This window comes from Myotis lucifugus, unplaced genomic scaffold, assembly GCF_000147115.1.
Source record: "Myotis lucifugus unplaced genomic scaffold, Myoluc2.0 scaffold_112, whole genome shotgun sequence".
Taxonomy (NCBI): Eukaryota; Metazoa; Chordata; class Mammalia; order Chiroptera; family Vespertilionidae; genus Myotis; species Myotis lucifugus.
Genome location: NW_005871160.1, coordinates 1,524,906 through 1,544,742, shown reverse-complemented (window position 1 = coordinate 1,544,742; position 19,837 = coordinate 1,524,906). Strand labels below are relative to the sequence as shown.

At 40.9% G+C, this 19,837-nt stretch overlaps 1 protein-coding gene and 1 pseudogene across 5 annotated transcripts in view; one reads left to right on the top strand and one right to left on the bottom strand.

Moving 5' to 3' along the window:
- Positions 1-12,516: 12,516 nt before the first annotated feature.
- The window catches only part of PI4K2B (phosphatidylinositol 4-kinase type 2 beta), a 28,489-nt gene continuing 21,168 nt past the window's right edge, over positions 12,517-19,837 (top strand). For 4 of the 5 annotated variants that reach the window (XR_002830388.1, XR_002830389.1, XM_014459658.2 and 1 more), the window contains exon 1: positions 12,517-12,962. Coding sequence is in view for 3 of the 5 variants with exons in the window: in XM_014459658.2 (XP_014315144.1) it covers positions 12,662-12,962 (301 nt within the window). In the remaining 2 variants the exon portion in view is untranslated. The remainder of the gene's footprint in view (positions 12,963-19,837) is intronic. The other variant, XM_006093268.3, reaches the window with a different exon arrangement.
- On the bottom strand, positions 17,776-17,875 carry LOC111826946 (annotated as a pseudogene).

The window sequence follows — 19,837 nt, the reverse complement described above, 5'->3', positions numbered from 1 at the left end:
TCCCAATGATTATAGGAGGAGAGTTTTTGAAGTATGTCCATATTCAAGTGTAGATCAAAGAAGCTCAACTAAAAGAATTGTGGACTGACTGAAATGACAACTGGATTGGGCAAAAAGGGGATTAAGACTCAAACTCGGGAGGAACTAAGGCAGTGGAAGGACTCAGAGCATGTGATATTTCTTAAATAAAAATTTATTAACTTGCCGAAACCGGTTTGGCTCGGTGGATAGAGCGTCAGCCCGCGGACTGAAAGGTCCCGGGTTCGATTCCGGTCAAGGGCATGTACCTGGGTTGCGGGCACATCCCCAGTAGGAGATGTGCAGGAGGAAGCTGATCAATGCTTCTCTCTCATCGATGTTTCTAACTCTCTATCTCTCTCCCTTCCTCTCTGTAAAAAATCAATAAAATATATTTTTTTAAAAAAATTTATTAACTTTAAATAATTGTGCCTATGTTACAAATAATAAAAACCCTTTATACTTAAAAAAATATATTCACATTAGCATAGACAAATCTCACAGACATAATATTCAGCAAAAAACAACATGCACACAAACTACATACCATTTGATTTCGTTAAAGTTCAAGAACAGGAAAAACGAATCCATGGTGATACAAGTCAGTGGTGGCCTTTGTGACAGGGGGCTGGTTATTGAGGGGATAGGGCCTGAGGGACTCTCCTGGAGTTATGTGACTCAGAAATACTCTCCTGGAGTGTGGATTTTTCTATCAAAAGTGCCTAAATAGAGCAGAAAAGACTTTATGTACTAGTATAAGGATAGTCATTGCAGAATTTAAATTAGTGAAAAACTGGAAACAACCTAATTATTCAACAGCATATAATTAAGCACATTATAATACACATATTCAATAGAATATTATGCAGCCATTAAAAAGTATGCTCACAAAAGCTGATGATATAATGTTCAATGAGGTAAAATGGAATTAAAATTGCAAATACTTTAAGAATACAACCATGAAAAAAAAATTTAAGCCTGTAGAAAGAAAAAGCCTGAGAGAGTTTGTATGTAAAGACAATTATCAGTGTCTGCTTCTGAAGAATGTGATTCAGCAAGTGGTTGTAGGAGTTGGGATGTGTGTGGGAGTGGGGAGCAGGGAAGTGGGCCAGTAGGAAGCAGACAGGGACTTTCATTTTTTGTTTTATGAACTCTGTATTTGACTTTTTTTTTTTACAATGAATATGCATAATTTTATGATAAAAATTTTAATTCATTAAAAACAACTGGAAGGAAATTTATAAAATGTTAACAATGCTTGTCTTTGGATAATGGGATTTGGGAGATTTTTTAAATGATTTCTTTCACTTTTCTATAGTTTCAGATTCCTATGATGAGTACATGTCTTTAAAAATTATACATATATATATATATATATATATATATATATATATATATATATAGTTTGTTTGTTAATCCTCACCCGAGGATATTTTTCCATTGATTTTTAGAGAGAGTAGAAGGGAGAGGGAGAGACAGAGAGAAACATTGATGTGAGAGAGACACATTAATAGGTTGCTTCCTGCACCCACCTGACCAAGGTACATGCCCTTGACTAGAATTGAACCCGGGACCCTTCAGTCTGCGGGCCAACACTCTATCCACTGAGCCAAACTGGCTAGGGCTTAATATATTTCTATTGATTTCAGAGAGGAAGGGAGAGGGAGAGAGAAATAGAAACATCAATGATGAGAGAGAATCATTGATCAGCTGCTTCCTGCACCCCCTACTGAGGATCAAGTCTGCAACTCAGGCAAGTGCCCTGACTGGGTATTGAACCGTGCCCTCCTGGTTCAAAGGTCGATGCTCAACCACTCAGCCATGATGGCCAGGCAGCACATGTTTTGTTTTTTTGTATATTTTTTTATTGTTGATAGTATTACAGATATGTCCCCCCATTTACCCTCTTCTTCCAAGCCTCTACCCCCTCCCCCAGGTCTTCACTACCCTATTCCCCTTGTCCATGGGCTATGCATATAAGTATATAAATTCTTTGGTTTATCTTTTCTCATCCCCACAACCTCACATCGAGGTTTGTCAGTCTGTTCCATGCCCTCATGTCTTTATATCTGAAAAAAACTTACTTCAATGAGATGATACATTTGAAAGCACACTGTAACCCGTGAAGTGCTTCCGTTATAAAAGTGGTTGTGTTACTGTTGTGAAACAGTGGATGTTGGCAATGCCATTTGTCAGGGCAGAGGGCAGGTCCTCTATCCAGCCACCCAAGGGCTCAAGTTTTGCCTTGGCTGCCACCTTTGGAAGGTAGGAGGGAAGCTAAGCAAACACCACCTACACACTTAGAACAAGTGTAAATGCTTGAGAGTTTTTCTGGTAAACCCGCAGATGTTAGATTAGAAAAGTATTTCTTGTGGTTGTGCTTCTCAGCCCAGGCTACACATTAGAATCACCTGGGGAAGTTTCTTATACTCTCCCATCCCCAGAGATCAGAATTCAATTGCTTGGGACGAGGCCCAGGCAGGAGTATTTTTAAGACATTTCCCAGTTAATGGTAATAACCAGAGTGTTGAGTGATGCCTTTGAGTGATTCTGTGGATGAGTTCTCTATGTCATGTGCAGGCAAAAGTTCCAAAACTCCTCTTGAAAGTTTAACTCTCTAACCAAAAATCAGGTAAAACACTGTTTTCCTCAAACCAAACTGAGTTTTTGGTGTGGTGTTTTTAAGTAAGAATTTTATATATATATATCTTTTTATTGATTTTAGAAAGAGATAGAAACATCAATGATGAGAATCACTGTTTGGCTGCATCCTGCATGCCCCCTACTGGGGATCAAGCCCACAACTCAGGCATGTTGCCCTGGCCAAAATCGAACCGTGACTCCTGGTTCATGGGTCAATACTGAACCACTGAGCCACACTGGCTGGGCTTAAGTAAGAATTTTAATCACCACTCCTATATTTATAGTTTACACAGTGTACTCATGAAGATAATCTCATTTGATGATCTCATTGAACTGTATGTACACTGCTAAGAGGTGTAACCACCTAGACACTTCTGGGAGGTAAGTAGGCAGAAATCATTATTTACATTTTTCCCAGGAGAGAATTGAGAGGGAAGAGTTCATTAGTTTCCCAAGACCAAATAACAGCAAACTTGAACTCGAGTACTCCATTCTTCAACTATAAAGATCTCATTATGAGAATTGGCTTATATCTTTGAGTCACCAATGATACTGCACTAGGACAAAAGATTTAAAAAATTATCTTGCCTGCCTTTTTTCCCACTGTACCTTCAGAACCTAGAAAGCAAAGTGAACATATTTTGTGTCTGTATTATGCATGAAATTGTGCCACCCTATAATACTGCCAAGGACAGGCCTGGACACATAAGTAGATATTTAATGAAAGAATGAATGACTATATCCTCCAAGATAACATTACCCCCATTTGTCTAAGTCCTTTCAGGCTGCTATAATAAAATACTGCAGCCTGAATGGCTTATAAACAACAGGCACTTATTTCTCACAGTTCTGGAGGATGGGAAGTTCAAGATCAAGGCGCCTACAAATTCAATGTCTGCCAAAGGCCCACTTTCTGGTTCATAGACAAAAGTCTACTCCGTGTAACCTCACAGGACAGAAGGGATGATGATCTCTCTGGGATCTCATTTATAAGGGCACTAATCCCATTCATGAGGTCTCCACCCTTGACCCCTAATCACCCCCAAAAGCCCCACTTCCTAATACCATCACATTAATGGTTAGGATTTAACATATGAATTTGGGGGTAGGGGAGAGAAACAAAAATTCAGTCTATAGCACCATTTTACAGAAGAGGTAACTGAGACTCCAAGGAGAAAATACATGCCCAAGGCAACAGAACTCGTAAGAGACAAAACTGGAAGGAAAAACAACTCAGAACAGCCAACCTTGTACTCCTACCCACTATACTAAACTACCAACTGGTTGTAGTTTTTAAAGACCAAGCCCTAAGGATGACAGCCTCAGAGATAGATAATGTATGAGAAAACCTTCTCTAGATATGGCACACAGATAGTATAATAGGAGGGATATTGAAGAGGAGTTGGCAGCAGTGATTTGCTATTATAGGGTTCTATTGAAACAATTCATTTTACTTAAGATTTATACTTCCAAAATCCTTAGTCTGACTAATGACAACCTTCTGAAATGATTATAAAAAAGCAAAATCATTTTGCTTCCTGAAGAATTCATATAATATAGAATATGACAGATTACCATAGTCATATACTTAGATCCAAAATTACTAGATACAAATAAAGGAGAGCTGGAGAGACGAGATCATACATGCTTTTAATCAGGAAAGAAAAAGATCTCTCTAATCAATGTCTTGCAAAAACCATTAACCAAAGTCCTAAACTGAAGCTCAAATAATTGAAAAATGAAAATGATCCATCTACTCATGACAGGGAGATTGTAGTCCTATAAAAATGTTGAATGCACATATGGATGAAGCGGGTTGACATTGCCATTTGGTAATTGGCTAAATAACAGTCATAAACAAATGGAAGAAATAACTAAGTTGAGAGCAGAAGTCAGAATTTTCCCCATCAGTTTCAAGAGACTATGACACATTCATCCAGAATTTTGAAGCTTCAATCATTAGTTATGTGGATTAGAACTGACAATGGTGAAAGTCATTACAATTCATCCATTCATTGTCTGTCTGTCCATCTATCCATCCACTGGGTTTAACCACATAAAAATGCCATTATTTGGTTACTTTTGACTTAGACGAAGGGCAGCTTTATATACTTCAATGTAAAATATTTAATTTATACTTATTGAACATGCTACCATGTTCAACGCACACACTATGTGGTGTTGTTGGGGTAAGGGTTGTATAAGAAATACTCTCTATCTCCTCTATGGGAAAACACATACCAACAACTATTTGTAAGAGAGCTGTGAATGTACAAAGTGGTATAGGATTACATTGATATGTATGCATAGAAAGAACACACAACAATTTGTCAGTTGGTATGTGGTTGGTGGGAGTTTATTATTTTTCCTTTTGCTTAGCTCTACTTTAACACTTTTTTGTCAATAAAAATGTGTTATTTTTGTTGTTAAACATTTTTTGAAAATGTACCATGGGTTTTTCAGAATTGAAAGCTTTTACTAGATATGATTAAGATAAAGAATTTAAAAGTTAAAATAGATGAAGCAACATAGATAAAATAAGAAGTGATAGATTGTATACACAAACAGACAATGGCTAGACCACTTACAAAAAATAAAACTCTAACCCCAAATCTGCAGCCACCAGCCTGGGAAACCAACCTATTATTTCAATCAACCAACCCAGGAAGCTAAAAAATAATCTCAGTAACAACTGACCCCAAACAGCCAGGACTTGATGAATAACTAAGCTTCCCTAACTTTTGTCCCCACTTCATACTTACAACCAGACAGAGCCCAATATGCTCCCCTAACTAATCACATAAGATAACCCACTTCTAGTTAGCCCACCTCCAGCTTCCCCAGGCCAACAGCCTCCAATCAGAACACATCCAAAGATTTCCCTTTGTTTCCCTCTAAAACTTTTCGACTCTTCTACTTTGAGTCTCTGCCAAAGCACAAGTGATGGTGGTTGACTCCCTTACCATAGCAAGCTCTAAATAAAAACACCTTGCCCGTTCTCATTTGATTGGTCTTCATTTATTTCTACAGAAGAGGAAGAGAAATGACTCAGGAATTAGCTTAGTACACAGAATGCAATGACAAAGGCATATACATTTATGAAAAATAAGCATTATAGCAATTCTCCATACCCGACTGATCACAGGGACTAGCTGGGTTCTGATTAAGCCCAAGGAGATGAGGTTGTTTTACCTCTATTTCCTTCTTCACATCCCCTTCCAGCTTACGTTACCCCCCAGCTCCTTAACCTGAAAAGGAAAATCTTCTAGAGCCATCATATTGCTTCTGTTTGACCTTTGAAGGTTGAGTCAGAATCAGGAAGACCTGGAAACCAGATTTAATCACTAGAATACTAACTCCATGAGGGAAGGGAATATGTCTATTCAGACCCTCTCCATGTGCCCAGTTGAATGACTGAAATAAACACATGGATACATCCAGGGCATAAGCACCATGTAGTACCTGCAAGAAGACAACTCAAAAGACGAGATCAGATTAAAAAATCTATCTCTTCCCTTAAGTTCCTGAATCAAGGCACAGTCAGAGAAAACCTGATTCAGCACACCAAATGTGGCCCAAATAGACAGAGGGACCAAAGATCGGGGTCATCACTCCCTAGTAATTTGTCCTATGATGCTTGGTGCTTACTTGGATACAGCTACATTTCTAAACTCCATCTTCCTCTTGTGCTCACTGGATAGTAAACATGGATCGCTATTAATAATAATTTCCCACTGCACGTCCAGAACAATCCATCCAGAGAAAATTGGAACTTCTTCTTTGCTGAGGTCCGGTCCCATCAATTTGATGCTCATTTTATAGAAAGGCCATTGAGCAAAATTAATGTACCCAAACAAATAGAGTTTGTCCTTGTAACTGATTCAGAGTATGACAGGAAACAAGAGGGCTGCCGTAATAGCTTCCTCTGGGAAATTTATTTTCAGAACATTGAGTTATTTTCTTCTACTCTACCAGATTTCATTAAAGTCTCTTTTTAAAAGAGAGAAGGAAGAAAAATAAAACTTAGTTGTCTGTTTTCATAGAAATCACTTTGAGATCTAGCCCCATTTAAATTCACTTGCTATTGTCCAAGTCAAAGAGTATTATAATCTCAGGGTTATTTTACTTCTTCCCATTATTAATTTCCCCCCATTTTCTTCACACTGCCCCCAGAATGTTTTACTTCCACCCTTTTAACCTGAAGAGGAAAACCTAGAGCTACCATATGCCAGAAATGAAGGAGCCTGACTGAGCCTCTTTAAAATACTACTATATCTTGCCACTAGATAACACTTTGGACTGTTATCCAAAAACTCTGGTCATCTTTTTCCTGCATGTAGACAGATCAATGATGGTACCAGCCTCACTCTCAGTCACCAGAAGAGAAAATAAATGCTTCCTCCATGTGATCTGTCTGCCTCTTGGCCCTGCTGTCACAGCTGATTGGACCTAAAAACAGCCAGTTCATGGGCTAACCTGTGAAGGCATGAAAACCATGCATGAAGTTGGAAAAGGGTACATACTGTGTGATTCCTACTATATGACATTCTGGAAAAGGCAAAACTATGCAGTCAGGAAAAGAAGCAGTGGTTGCCAGGAATTAGGGAAGAAGAAGGGATGAACACATAGAGCACAGAGAATTTTTAGGGCAGTGAAAATACTCTGTATGATACCACATGGTGGATACATATCATTATACATTTGTCCAAGCCCATTGAACGTATAACACCAAGAGTGAACCTAGCGTAAACTATGGACTTTAGGTGAAAATGACAAGTCAATGTAAGTTCAGGGATTATGATGAATGTACCACCTGGATGTGGGATGTTGATAGTGGGGAGGCATGCATGTGCAGGGACAGGTGGTATATAAGAAATCTCTGTGCCTTCTAATCAATGTTGCTATGAACTTAAAACTTCTCTAAAAAATAAAATCTATTTAAAAACAAAACAAACCAGGCATGAAAAGCTGTATCCAAACAGGAAAAAAAAAATAGTAACAAAAGAAGCCAACCAGAGTGCCTTGGTCAGAAAGTAGATTTGGAAAATACGAAGAGAGTCCGTTTGGTGGCAGAAAGAGACACTGAAAACTTCCAAAGGGAAGGTATGAGTCCACGTTACTCTTAAGCAGCCAGGAAGGCAGGTGGTGGGTAGCAGCAGGAAAGGAAGAGCAGAAAAGAATGGAGCAGAGCTGAGTCAGCAGGATGGCAAGAAACCTGGGGTCACTGGCTGCTGAGAGGTAAGGTGGGAACCTCGTTCCTGGTCAGTGTCCCGCAGGCTCTGCAGGAGGGCAGTTCCTGTACATGAGTTTCCTATCATCCTGTGTCTACTTAAAAAACACAAAACCCTATTGCAGGAACCCGAGTCTGCCTCTCTTGGTAATAGAAAAGAGCTGAATACACACAATTTGAAAACTCAACCTCACCACATCTGGTGGATCTTAACCTTCCTGCACAAAAGGGAGCAGCAAAGCGGAGAGGAGCCTGAGGTCATAGGCAGGAGCCATGGCTTCTAATCCAGCCCTGCTACTAATCTGCATGGTAATCTTAAGTAAGGAGCTCGTTACCTCTAAATCTATTACTTCAACCAGGAAGTAGAGTTGGACCAGATGCGTTCACTTGGTAACCATTAATTGAGTGCCTGCTATGCGGCAAGTCGAGTGCTGGCTGACGGGCATAACAGTGAACTAAGCACAGTTTTTGCTCTTCAGTCTTATGTTCTAGTTGGTAAGGAGGTAAGTAGATGATTATAAAATTGTATAATGTTACTGCTACATTTAGAGAATTCATTTGGGGTTAATGAGGAGGGACACCAATCCTGGTTGGTGAAGGCGGCCCTCACAGAAACCTTGCTGGGGACAATGAGTCCCTCTCCGGATGAAGGAAGGGCATGAAATGGCCAGGCAGGGAAAGAAAAGAATGGTCCATGTGATGGTAATTTTATGTGTCTACTTGATTAGGTTGTATTCCCAGTTATTTGATCAAACACTAATCTAGGTGTTACTATGAAGCATTTTGGAGATGTGGTTAACATCTATAATCAGTTAACGTTAAATAGCAACCTGTACTTCTCCATATAGTTCTCAGCATGCTGTACTGTCTATAACAGTGATGGCGAACCTATGACACGCGTGTCAGAGGTGACACGCGAACTCATTTTTTTGGTTGATTTTTCTTTGTTAAATGGCATTTAAATATATAAAATAAATATAAAAAATATAAATCTTTGTTTTATTATGGTTGCAAATATAAAAAAATTTCTATATGTGACACGGCACCGGAGTTAAGTTAGGGTTTTTCAAAATGCTGACACGCAGAGCTCAAAAGGTTCGCCATCACTGGTCTGTAAGTTCCATTCCATCATGATCTCTCCATGAGGTTAAGAACCTTGAGATCTTTGCTGATTTCTGTAAGTTGTTCTAGCAAGTTAGAGAGCCAGAGGGTCCCCAAATTCGTAACCAGTTGGTCATAAATGGGGGTGGCAGTCTTATGAAGGATGGACCCCTTAACTTGTGGGATATGTGCTAACTCTGGGTAGTTAGTGCCAGAATTAAATTGTAGTACACTAGTTGGTGTTGGAATGCCTATCCTGAATCTTCCAGTGGCTCCTGCTCCATGGTGCCAAAAACCTGAGGCCCCAGCAAAGACTGGATCTGAAATACAGTTGGCAAAGCCTCCTCTACGAAGGCCCATATGGTAGCAGCAATGCTTCATGTCTTTTCTTATTAAAGGAGCATTATTTTAAAAGTGATGGTGATACTGGACATGGTGTTTTTCGGCCTGTGTTAGGATGTTCTGAATACATAGTAGTAGGTATTGTAGAGCGAGGTTGTGAGAGTGATGACAAGTTTCATGTAAAGATTTTGCCTTTTCTAAACCCTGATTACTATCAAAGAATACATTCCTAAGGAATATTCCATGGGAAAAAATTAAAGAAAATATCTGTGAGAAATACTCAAGGCAACAGAGCCTTACAATTCAAAACCGAGACGTTGACATAGGGTTATATCTTAACATGTTCGTGTGAATTTTAAAAAATCTGTTTTGGCTGGTTGATTTGATAACAAAGCCTGGCTTTGCCAATTAATTTTTAAGTTATACATACAATGATTGAGTCAAATCTGTAGTTCCAAGGTTTTAAAAGTATATACTTAAAGCTCATGATAAAAGAAATAATTTTAATAAATAATATTGTATTAGCAAAAGACTTATGGAAATGTTAATATCTTTATTTTCTCAACCCTGAGTTAAAAAAATAAGATGCCTTGAAATGAAAGATTTACAGTATAATTATTAATAATTTGATGTCTTTAAAAAGCCTTTTGGTATACTTCCCAGATATTGAGAAAGTGAATAACTCAAACAAAGGAGGACATAAATGAGGTGCCTGATGATAAGTCATAAAAAATCTTTAGTGATAGAAGACTATGTGATTTTTAGCATTTATCTTGGAAGAAGATTAAAACTTTGAGTGACATTGCTATTACAAAATGTTTTTCACATTTACCTATTTATTTGGACAGATTTTCTCAGTGTTTATGTCTATAAAAACAAACTATGAAAAAAACTAATGATGAATCTTGTCTTATCTAGCAATAACTAATATTCCTCTGCTAACATTTGAACTACTGATAAAAATATAGCAACATTCATCTCACCAAAAGATGCATCAATAAAATATGTCATAGAAAGTTATATTGGACTAACCTTTTTATGGATAAAATTAGAAACTTTGGACACAATGTAAGAATAGTTCCAGTCATGTACCACATAACATTGTTTTGGTCAATGATGGACCACATATATGACAGTGGTCCCATCTACAGGCAGTCCTTGGGTTATGTTGGACTCGATGTATGTCATTTCGTAGTTACGTCACCATCTCCCATTTACAGTATTTATTAAAAAAAAGTTCCGTCATTTCGACATATGTACATATGTGCTTTATGTTTTTTATTATTTACTTACCACAAGTAAAGGTCAGGAATTGTTATCTTTCTTTCAAATTTTTTTTTTACTTTTTCACTTCATTACTGCTGTGTATGTGCTCCATGTGAGTGATGTAGGTGCTTATGTAGGTGGGTTCCAACTTACGGCGAAAATCACATTATGTTGTGCCATAGGAACGGATCTCTGAGGACCTACTGTATATATATAAAAGCTTAAGCGACTGTCTGACCATCCGACCATCCGACCATCCGACTGGTAGCTATGACGCACACTGACCACCAGGGGGCAGATGCTCAACACAGGAGCTGCCGAGCTTCAGTGACTTGGCAGGTGCAGTTCTCAGGTGACTCACCGGGAACCAGAGAAGAGAGAGCCTGATTCTGGGGTGCGTCACCCAAGAACCACCCTCTCGCAATCTAGGACCCTTCAGTGGATGTCAGAGAGCCGGTTTCGGCCTGATCTCTGCAGGCCAGGCTGAGGGACCCTACCGGTGCACAAATCCATGCACCAGGCTTGTAGTAAGATTATAATGGAGCTGAAAATGCTATCACCTAGTGATGTTATAGCTATTATAACATTGTAGTGCAATGTCTTATAGTTGCCTACAGTATTCAATACAGTAACATGCTGTATAGCCTTGTTGTAATAGGATGTCATTTAACCTCGGTGTGTAGTAGGCTTTTCCATCTGGGTTTGTGTAAGTGTACTCTATGATGTTTGCACAACAATAAAATTGCCTAATGAGCGTTAGCTGGTTTGGCTCAGTGGATAGAGCGTCGGCCTGTGGACTGAAGGGTCCCAGGTTCGATTCTGGCCAAGGGCACATGCCCAGGTTGCAGGCTTGATCCCCAGTGGGGGACGTGCAGGAGGCAGCTGGTCAATGATTCTCTCTCATCATTGGTGTTTCTATCTCTTTCTCCCCCTCTCCCTTTCTTTCTGAAATCAATAAAAATATATTAAAAAATAAAAATAAATAAAATTGCCTAATTGATGCATTTGTCAGAGCATATCCCCATTGGTAAGTAATGCATACTTATACTTGAAGGCACTAGAAAGTAATCAAAAGCCAGCTGGCAATAATTGAAGAGATGGCCACTCTTCGAAGAATTGAAATATAATGAGTATAATTTATGCTCATACATCTTTCCATCTGAGAGTATTACTCAGTTTACACTGTAAAAGGCAGCTGGAACTCAATCAAAAAGCCACCGTCTTAATGGCTTAACGAATTAAAGGATGAACTTGGGGCTTCTGCAGCAGCTAGAAATTGAGGCAAAAAAATCCCGGAAAAGAGGGAGGAACAAAGGGAGAGCGTTCCAAAATTTATACATACACTCTGCCCAAATCCTTGGTTGACCAATTAATGGGATGATATAAATTAATAAAGAGCAAAAGTTGAGGCACTAGAAAACAGAAAATCAATGGTACAAGAGGTAGGTGTTTTTTTTAAGATTAAAAAATGTGATAAACTTTTAGCTAGATTAGCCAGAAAAAAAAAAAAGGAAATGCCAACTACCAATATCTGAACAAAAGATAAGGTCCTTTCTTTCGTGGACTTCTAAGGGCTAAATGTTTACAGTCATGTGAGGAAAGGCACAGGTGGACTGTGGCAAACGCTGTGGGAGAAATCTACAGTGGAAAAAGGCCGACATGGAATGGAGAGGGTATTCCAAGGCAGTAACTGAACTCTGCCCCAAGAGCTCCATGAAGGGCAACCTCAGCCTTCCCCACCCGTCCTCCCCAACGCTCAAAGCAGGGGAGGTTTCTTGTTGCGTGCCGCGCCCCGCCCACCAATGCCCGCGCCACGCCCACCGACGCCCGCGCCACGCCCACCAATGCCCGCGCCACGCCCACCGACGCCCCGGCTCTTACGCGGCAGGCGTAGGCGCGCGGCGGGGCGGGACCACCCAGGGCGGGAACCTGCCCCGCCGCAAGGTAGTGAGGTGGCTTCAGTCCGACCCAGCTGCTCCCGTGTCCCCGCGATGCCGAGGCCAGATCCGGACACCCCGCCTCTCTGAGCGGGTCTCGGCGCGGAAAGCACAGAGGGGGGCCATGGCGGAGTCCCCCGAGCCCGGGCAGTTGGCGGCCGCGGGCGGCGCTCTCCTGGACGGCGAGGACGAGGAGCGCGAGCCGCTGCTGCCGCGGATCGCCTGGGCCCAGCCGCGGAAGAGCGCCCCGGGGACCGCCGTGAGGATGGTCGAGGCTGCCGGGAAGGAGGGCGCGGCCTCTCTCAGCACCATCGACCAGGACGTGCTGTTCGGGCCCAACGACTCGCCCCGCTGTTCCTCCGTGGACTTGGGGCTCCCGAGGAGCTCGCCCACCCTCACGGACTTCGGCCGCTCCCTGGGTTCAGGTGGGACTCGGCTCTCCCGTTCTCCCCGCGACCCCCCCAGGCCTCCGGTGGCCGTTCCGGCCCCCCCCCCCCCCCGCGCCTACCCCCGGCTCGGTTCTCCGTGTCACACTAGCACTTGTCTGGGAGGGAAGGCAGGTGGCCGGGCATCCCGCCCGGGACCCAGGCCGGGACCGGCCGCTGCTCGGACCTGGGCGCCTTCCTGGCCTCTCTCTCCTGCTCCCGCGCGTGCTGCCCCTTTCCCAGGGGCTGTGGGCGGCTTCGCCTAGCAGTGGTTCTCAACCTTCTGGCCCTTTAAATACAGTTCCTCATGTTGTGACCCAACCATGAAATTATTTTCGTTGCTACTTCATCACTGTAATGTTGCTGCTGTTATGAATCGGCATGTCAATATCTGCTATGCAGGATGGTCCCAGGCGACCCCTGTGAAAGGGTCGTTGGACCGCCAAAGGGGTCGCGACCCACAGGTTGAGAACCGCTGGACGGGCTGTGGTTGTTCCCAACTCTGATCCCCGAGCCCTCCCTGGAGAGTGAGCCTAAACGTTTAGAATCAGACACTGAAGGAAGCTCGACAAACACCGTAAAGTGACCTAAGTTGTTGGCTCAAAGTTTGGACTTGAGTTTTGGGTTAAGAACCCTGAACCAGCAGGAAAGTTCCCCGAGTTGGGAACTTGCAAGATGGTGCGGTAAAGGATGCCCCGTTGCCCCTGGGACGCGTTTCGAAAGCTTTTGCTGTTGAATGTTACTGTTATTGTGACGTTGGCCAGAGGGGGCAGAGGCCGTTAAATTTCTGTACCTACTCTCTCTCCTGCCGTGTTTTTTTTCTTGCGTCATTTTCTATTTACCTGAAGAAGAAGAAAGCATTTTCATTATTAAGCGGACTGACAGCCGCAGGTGAAAAAGCAGGTAACTGAAATGAGGTTGAAAGTTAGTAAAATGTAGGGACCCTACTGCAGGCACAGATATTCATTCATAAAGCAAGTTTGGGGGCATGTCGAGAGTAGACTGGTAAGAGTCCTAGCTAAAGATGAGACAAGCTGGCTTGTAAAATTGTGTTAACACCTGTGTGCTAGTGGTTAGGATGGTTTACATGAGACAGTGTGTGCACTAGGCCTGGAGTATCGCTCCATACAGGAGAGCTTAAAAAAGTAAAAATAGTTTTCATTAATACTGCTGTTTTTCCGGAATCGTTAGATTTTACCTCTGCTGCTGCTACTACATTAATGGGCCTTCTACATTATGAAGAATTTTAGATAGAATAGGTCAGTGGTCGGCAAACTCATTAGTCAACAGAGCCAAATATCAACAGTACAACGGTTGAAATTTCTTTTGAGAGCCAAATTTTTTAAACTTAAACTATATAGGTAGGTACATTGTTATGAACTTAATTAGGGTACTCCTAAGGCTTAGGAAGAGCCACACTCAAGGGGCCAAAGAGCTGCATGTGGCTCGAGAGCCGCAGTTTGCCGACCACGGGAATAGGTTATTTAAATTGCAGTTGAACTTAAGAGTCAACATATTCTAGATCAGTGGTTCTCAACCTTCCTAATGCTGCGACCCTTTAATACAGTTCCTCATGTTGTGGTGACCCCCAATTTGTTACAAGTTGAACATAATTAAAGCATAGTGATTAATCACAAAACAATATGTAATTATATATGTGTTTTCCAATGGTCTTAGGCAACCCCTGTGAAAGGGTCGTTCGACCCCCAAAGGGGTCACGACCCACAGGTTGAGAACCGCTGTTAAATAAATCAGGCCTAAGGGAAGCAGACTTTCCAATTCAAGGGTTATACTAACCATAAAGCTTTAGCAAACTGGTTCGGAGGTGCAGGTCGGCTATCATCATAACGTTAGCTAATGGATGCATTGACAGTACAGCATTTAACAGAACAAACATGAAGTTGGAACCGCATCACAAATGGACCCACATTGACCTAGCTACACTGGTAGTTGGGTATATATTACGTAGAATCCAGTCTGTGAAGTAACTTAAGACCCGTGTGGTTAGCTTGCCTTTTTCTACCCCAAAGTTACCTGTGTAGCTATATTTTAAGAGCCTAAAACCTTAAAAGTGCATTTATTCTGTGAAAGTGAGGTTTTCTAAGTAATATTAAGGCTAGGAAAAGTAAAAAGGGGGATAACATACTAGTATTCTAAGTACGTTTATCCCCCTTTTTACTTTTTAAATGGTAATAACTTCTATCACAGTTTATGGTTTAAGATCTTTTTGTGTATACTTCATTAAATCTCACTATAGCACTGCAAGTTAGTTATTCACCCCCGTCCCTGTCATGAGGATTGAAGACGAATAAAACTGTACTGACTAGTAGTTATAGAACCTCAGAGGTCAGCCACAGTTAAGTATCCAGGAAGTGGTAAAGCCAGGCCTGAGCCTGGTTCTTCAGGTCCTGCATATTTTTTCCATTTTGCTGTGCATCCCCAAGTGTTATAAAATAGTTACTTTTGGTTTTTTATTATGGAGGTCTTATTTTAATGCATTTAAAAGTAGTTTGGAATTGTAAAAGTTATTTTACAAATTTTAAACCAGTCTTCTAAAAAATTTATGATGGAGTAATTTAACTAGATTTTTAAGTTTAGTTATTTTTCAGTGAGTACGTTAACTTCCTTTGTCCTTTCCATCCATTTTCCACGAAGCCACCTCTTTAGTTTCAATAAATTCTTGCCTGTAGATTAATAGTAGCATAATTTATGACTATCCTGTTTATGTAATTTGTGTACTTTAGTGAAGGATGTCATATATCTCATCTTTAACAAGGCATTTGACAAAGTCTAGAACCAGCATAAACCAGTGTCGTTGGATCAGTGTCAAAGTAGAAGGATTAGTGTCATTCCTTGTTCTAATTGTCATTTTAATCAGTGAATTGGAGAGTAATAAAGGTGGTAATAACTAATACCTTCATAACAGTAAATGCAGGGTATCCTATATAATAGGGTAATATGCAAATTGACCCTAATGGCAGAACAAACACTACCAGTCACTATGAGGCGCACTGACCACCTTTTGGTCCCCTTCCTCAGCTGGCAGGCTCTGATCGCCCAATGGCGAACAGGGAACTGGGGGTGGGTGGCGGGGAACACGGGTGGCACCAGACTGAGGCCCCCACCCCATCAGTCGCCCCACACACAGAGGGCAACCTGCAGCGGGGGCAGGGCCACCGGGTGGGAGGAAATGGCCAACCTCTCGGTTCCTCCCCCTGGCTGGCAGGCTCCAATCACCTGATGGCAAACGGGAACTGGGGGTGGGTGGCAGCGAAGGGTGGGGCCAGCTGTGGACAGCCGGGGAAGATGGCCCTGATCGCAGGCCAGGCCTAGGGACTGTACCCGCGCACGAATTTCATGCGCCAGGCCTCTAGTAGTTCTATATACATCATATATTACTCATAACCGACCCTATGAAGTGAGTACTATTTTTTATTCTCATTTTAAGGAAGCAGAGACAGATGAAGTGACTTCTCCAAGGTCCCAGTTAACACATACGAGGAGCACATACCAGTTTTGTTAGAGAGCCTAACAATTAAGAGAACAGTGGTAGAATTCACAAAGAGCTACTAAAGTAAAAGCAAATGTGTGTTTATAAGCCATTAAATGATTCATGGTGGCTGATAAATGTAGGAACAAAATAAAATCATTTAAAAGTAAGGACACATTTTTATGTATTATAGAAGTGAACACTTGAAACCTATATGATCTTATTAACCAATGTTGCCCCAATAAATTTAATAAAAAATAAATAAAAGTAAGGAGAAAAGATGAGAATGGGAAATAAGGATAATAAATTACATAAAATGAAGGCTGGATAAGTACACAAAATGCACATCAGGTATTTGATGAAGGCAGCCCACAAATTTGATTTTCAGATTACCGAGCAGCCAACTTGAGAGAAATATAATCACTGAGCCCATACAAGTTAAAACAAAGATTGAACAAAAACAAAAGTGACAAATGATAACCTATCATGTATTCTCTTGGAGAAGAGACTATATGTTTGAATAATACCTTTGTAATAAAAGTGATTGATTTTATACTATTCCTTATAACTTCCCTCAAGCCCATTTCAATAGAAGTAATTCTAAGGGGTGGTGCTATCAGTATTTCTGGATCTAGATTCAAGACGCTGATAATTTGGCTTAATTTAGAAGAAGTTATTAGAAAAGTAGAAGTTCTATGTGTCTGATCAATTCTCCATAACTGAGCTTTTTTGAAAGGTAGTAAGCAATTGTGTGTTGGAGATTATTCCAGTAATAAGAATAAATCTATTCTTTATTTTCCATTTATTGCAGAGATTCAGCATTCATGAAATGTTTGAGTGCCTACTGGGTACTAGTAGAAATGGAGGCCTTGGGAAATCAAATGGATATCTGGTCATCAGCCTTGTCCCCTGTAGCTTTGTAGCCTAATGGAGGAATTGGTCAATTAAAACAAATAGTTTTAATAGATGAAATCAGTGCTTGGATGGGGCAAGCTGAGGGTTCCATTAAGCTATGCCCTAGATTTTAGGGTCGTGGGAAGACTTAGCTGAGGAAGTTGCATCTCATATGAGAACTAAAGGATGAATAGCACTGAGGCAGGGTTCAGGTCACCAAACTTGTGAACCTAATAATGATTACTCTAGCACCTAAATAATACATTTATTCAATTCAGTATTAAGTATCATCTCTTCAGGGATACATAGTGAACAATAAAGACAAAGTTCCTTGCTTCCTTCTTAGGGATTTTCATGGGGTAGATAAGAATTATTTTGAATTAGCGTATCAATTGTATAGCCATGACTGAAATACTTAGATGACTTTTTTAAAATATGGAATGCTTCACGAATTTTTGAGTCATCCTTGCACAGGGGCCATGCTAATCTGCATTGTTCCAATTTTAGTGTATGTGCCGTCGAAGCGAACACAGATGACATTCTTTTAAGTAAGATAAATATACCCCCTAGAGTAGACCTTTTTGTAGTATTTTTCTTAGCACAAACATTTAAAAATTAGTAAATAACAGTATTATTTCTGTCTGAATTAAGGCAAATTTTAAATTAAGAAAAGTTTATGTTTTGAATTTTTATAATCTTGGATGCATATAATAGCAATTAATTCATTCTGTAAGTGTGTATTTAGTGGCTATTATGTTCCAGGAACTTTAAAAGTGCTGGACATTGTCGGTGAAAAATTCTTGTCTTCTTGGAGCTCACAAATAAGTAAATTATACGTTAAGTGATAAGAAATTAAAGTGGAGGTTAAGGGAGATTGGGTAGCATCTTGGGGACCATTATAAGGACTCGTACTTTTTCTTCAAGTGAGACAAGAAACCGTTGTGCTGTTTTGTACAAAGGAGTGATATGATCTGATTTATTTTAAAAGGATTGCTATAGCTTCTCTGTTGAATATGAAAAGGGCATGGGTGAAAGGAAGACTAGTTAGGAGACTTGTAATAACATAGGTGAGAGTTGATAATGACTTGATTCACGTGGTGGAAATGGAGATGGTGAGAGGTGGTTGGATTCTGGATATTTATTAAAGGCCAATCTTCTGATACAGTAACATTGGGAATTTATTGCTGATGGATTGGATGTGGGGGGTGAGAGAAATGATCCAGTAGAGAGGGAAATTTTGATGCAGGGATGAATTACTGAAGAAATGTTCTGGAGTAGTCCCTAAGATAGGGTCTAGTACACAAAGTGGAAGAGTTGATCTTAGAGCTTGGACAGTTCACTGTAGTGGTAGATGAATGGATAGGACGTGGGTGGGTATACGTGGTGCTGAGGGCTAATGATAATTTTTCTGATTGCTTCTCTTTTCTTAGTGAAATAGGAAGCTAGATCAACTGCTGAGAGAGGAGGTGTTGGGAATTTGAGGAGAGGAGAGTATGTTCAGAACAGTGGGAGAGTCTATGGACCAGGGGAGTTGCCTTAGTTCAGGCTGCTATAACAAAATAGCATAAACTGGGTGGCTTAACCAACAGACATTTACTCCTCTGAGTTCTGGAGTCTGGGAAGTCCAAGATAAGGGAGCCAGCAGAGTCATATTCTGATGAGGGCTCCTCCCTCGCTTGCAGATGGTCACCTTCTCATTGTATCCTCACATGGCAGAGGGAAAAGGAGAGAGAGAGCTCTGTGCACTAATCTCTTTATGGAGGCCCTATCCTCATGACCTCATCTAAACCGAATTACCTCTGAAAGGCCAATCTTCTGATACAGTAACATTGGGAATTAGGGTTTCCTAAACAGCATGATACCCACCTGAAGTTTGCGGTGATGGATTTCAAGTGAGACCAGGCATTGTGTTTGTGTGTGTTTCTCTTGTCAAGTTCAGCTCTCTGAACCTAGGCTTGGTGAGCTGACAGTTGGGTTTAACCAGGATTGGGGGTTTTCCAGGTGACCTGATGAGAGCAAAGAGAAAGAGAGTGATTATATGATGATTGACCCTAATTTAAGCTGACCAAGGAGGGAAATAAGGGCATAAAGGAGGTGAAAATCAGTGGAAACATGCTAGGTCACTGCTTTGTAGGTCTCAGTGAGGTGGACGAATTTGGGGGCTCAGGGTACCAGAGAGAGTGAATTAGGAAGATAAAAGGTGCTTGAAATTTTAAGTATGGAGAGAGTATAGGTATTGGTAATAACAAATCTAAGGTGTGACCTTGCAGGTGGAGACTTAGGTAGAATGGAAAACAAAATCACTGAAGAGAGGAGTTCAGAGTATTGTGCATAGTACTGTGATTAATCCAATAGGGATCTTGTGTTCCATGTGTCATTACCTGAAGCTTAAAGAGAAGTGGGGGTAGAGAGGGGAAAAGGGATGATCAAAGCAGCCTATATAATAATTATATTTTTATACTTTCATGTCCTGGTGCTATTAGCCTGATCC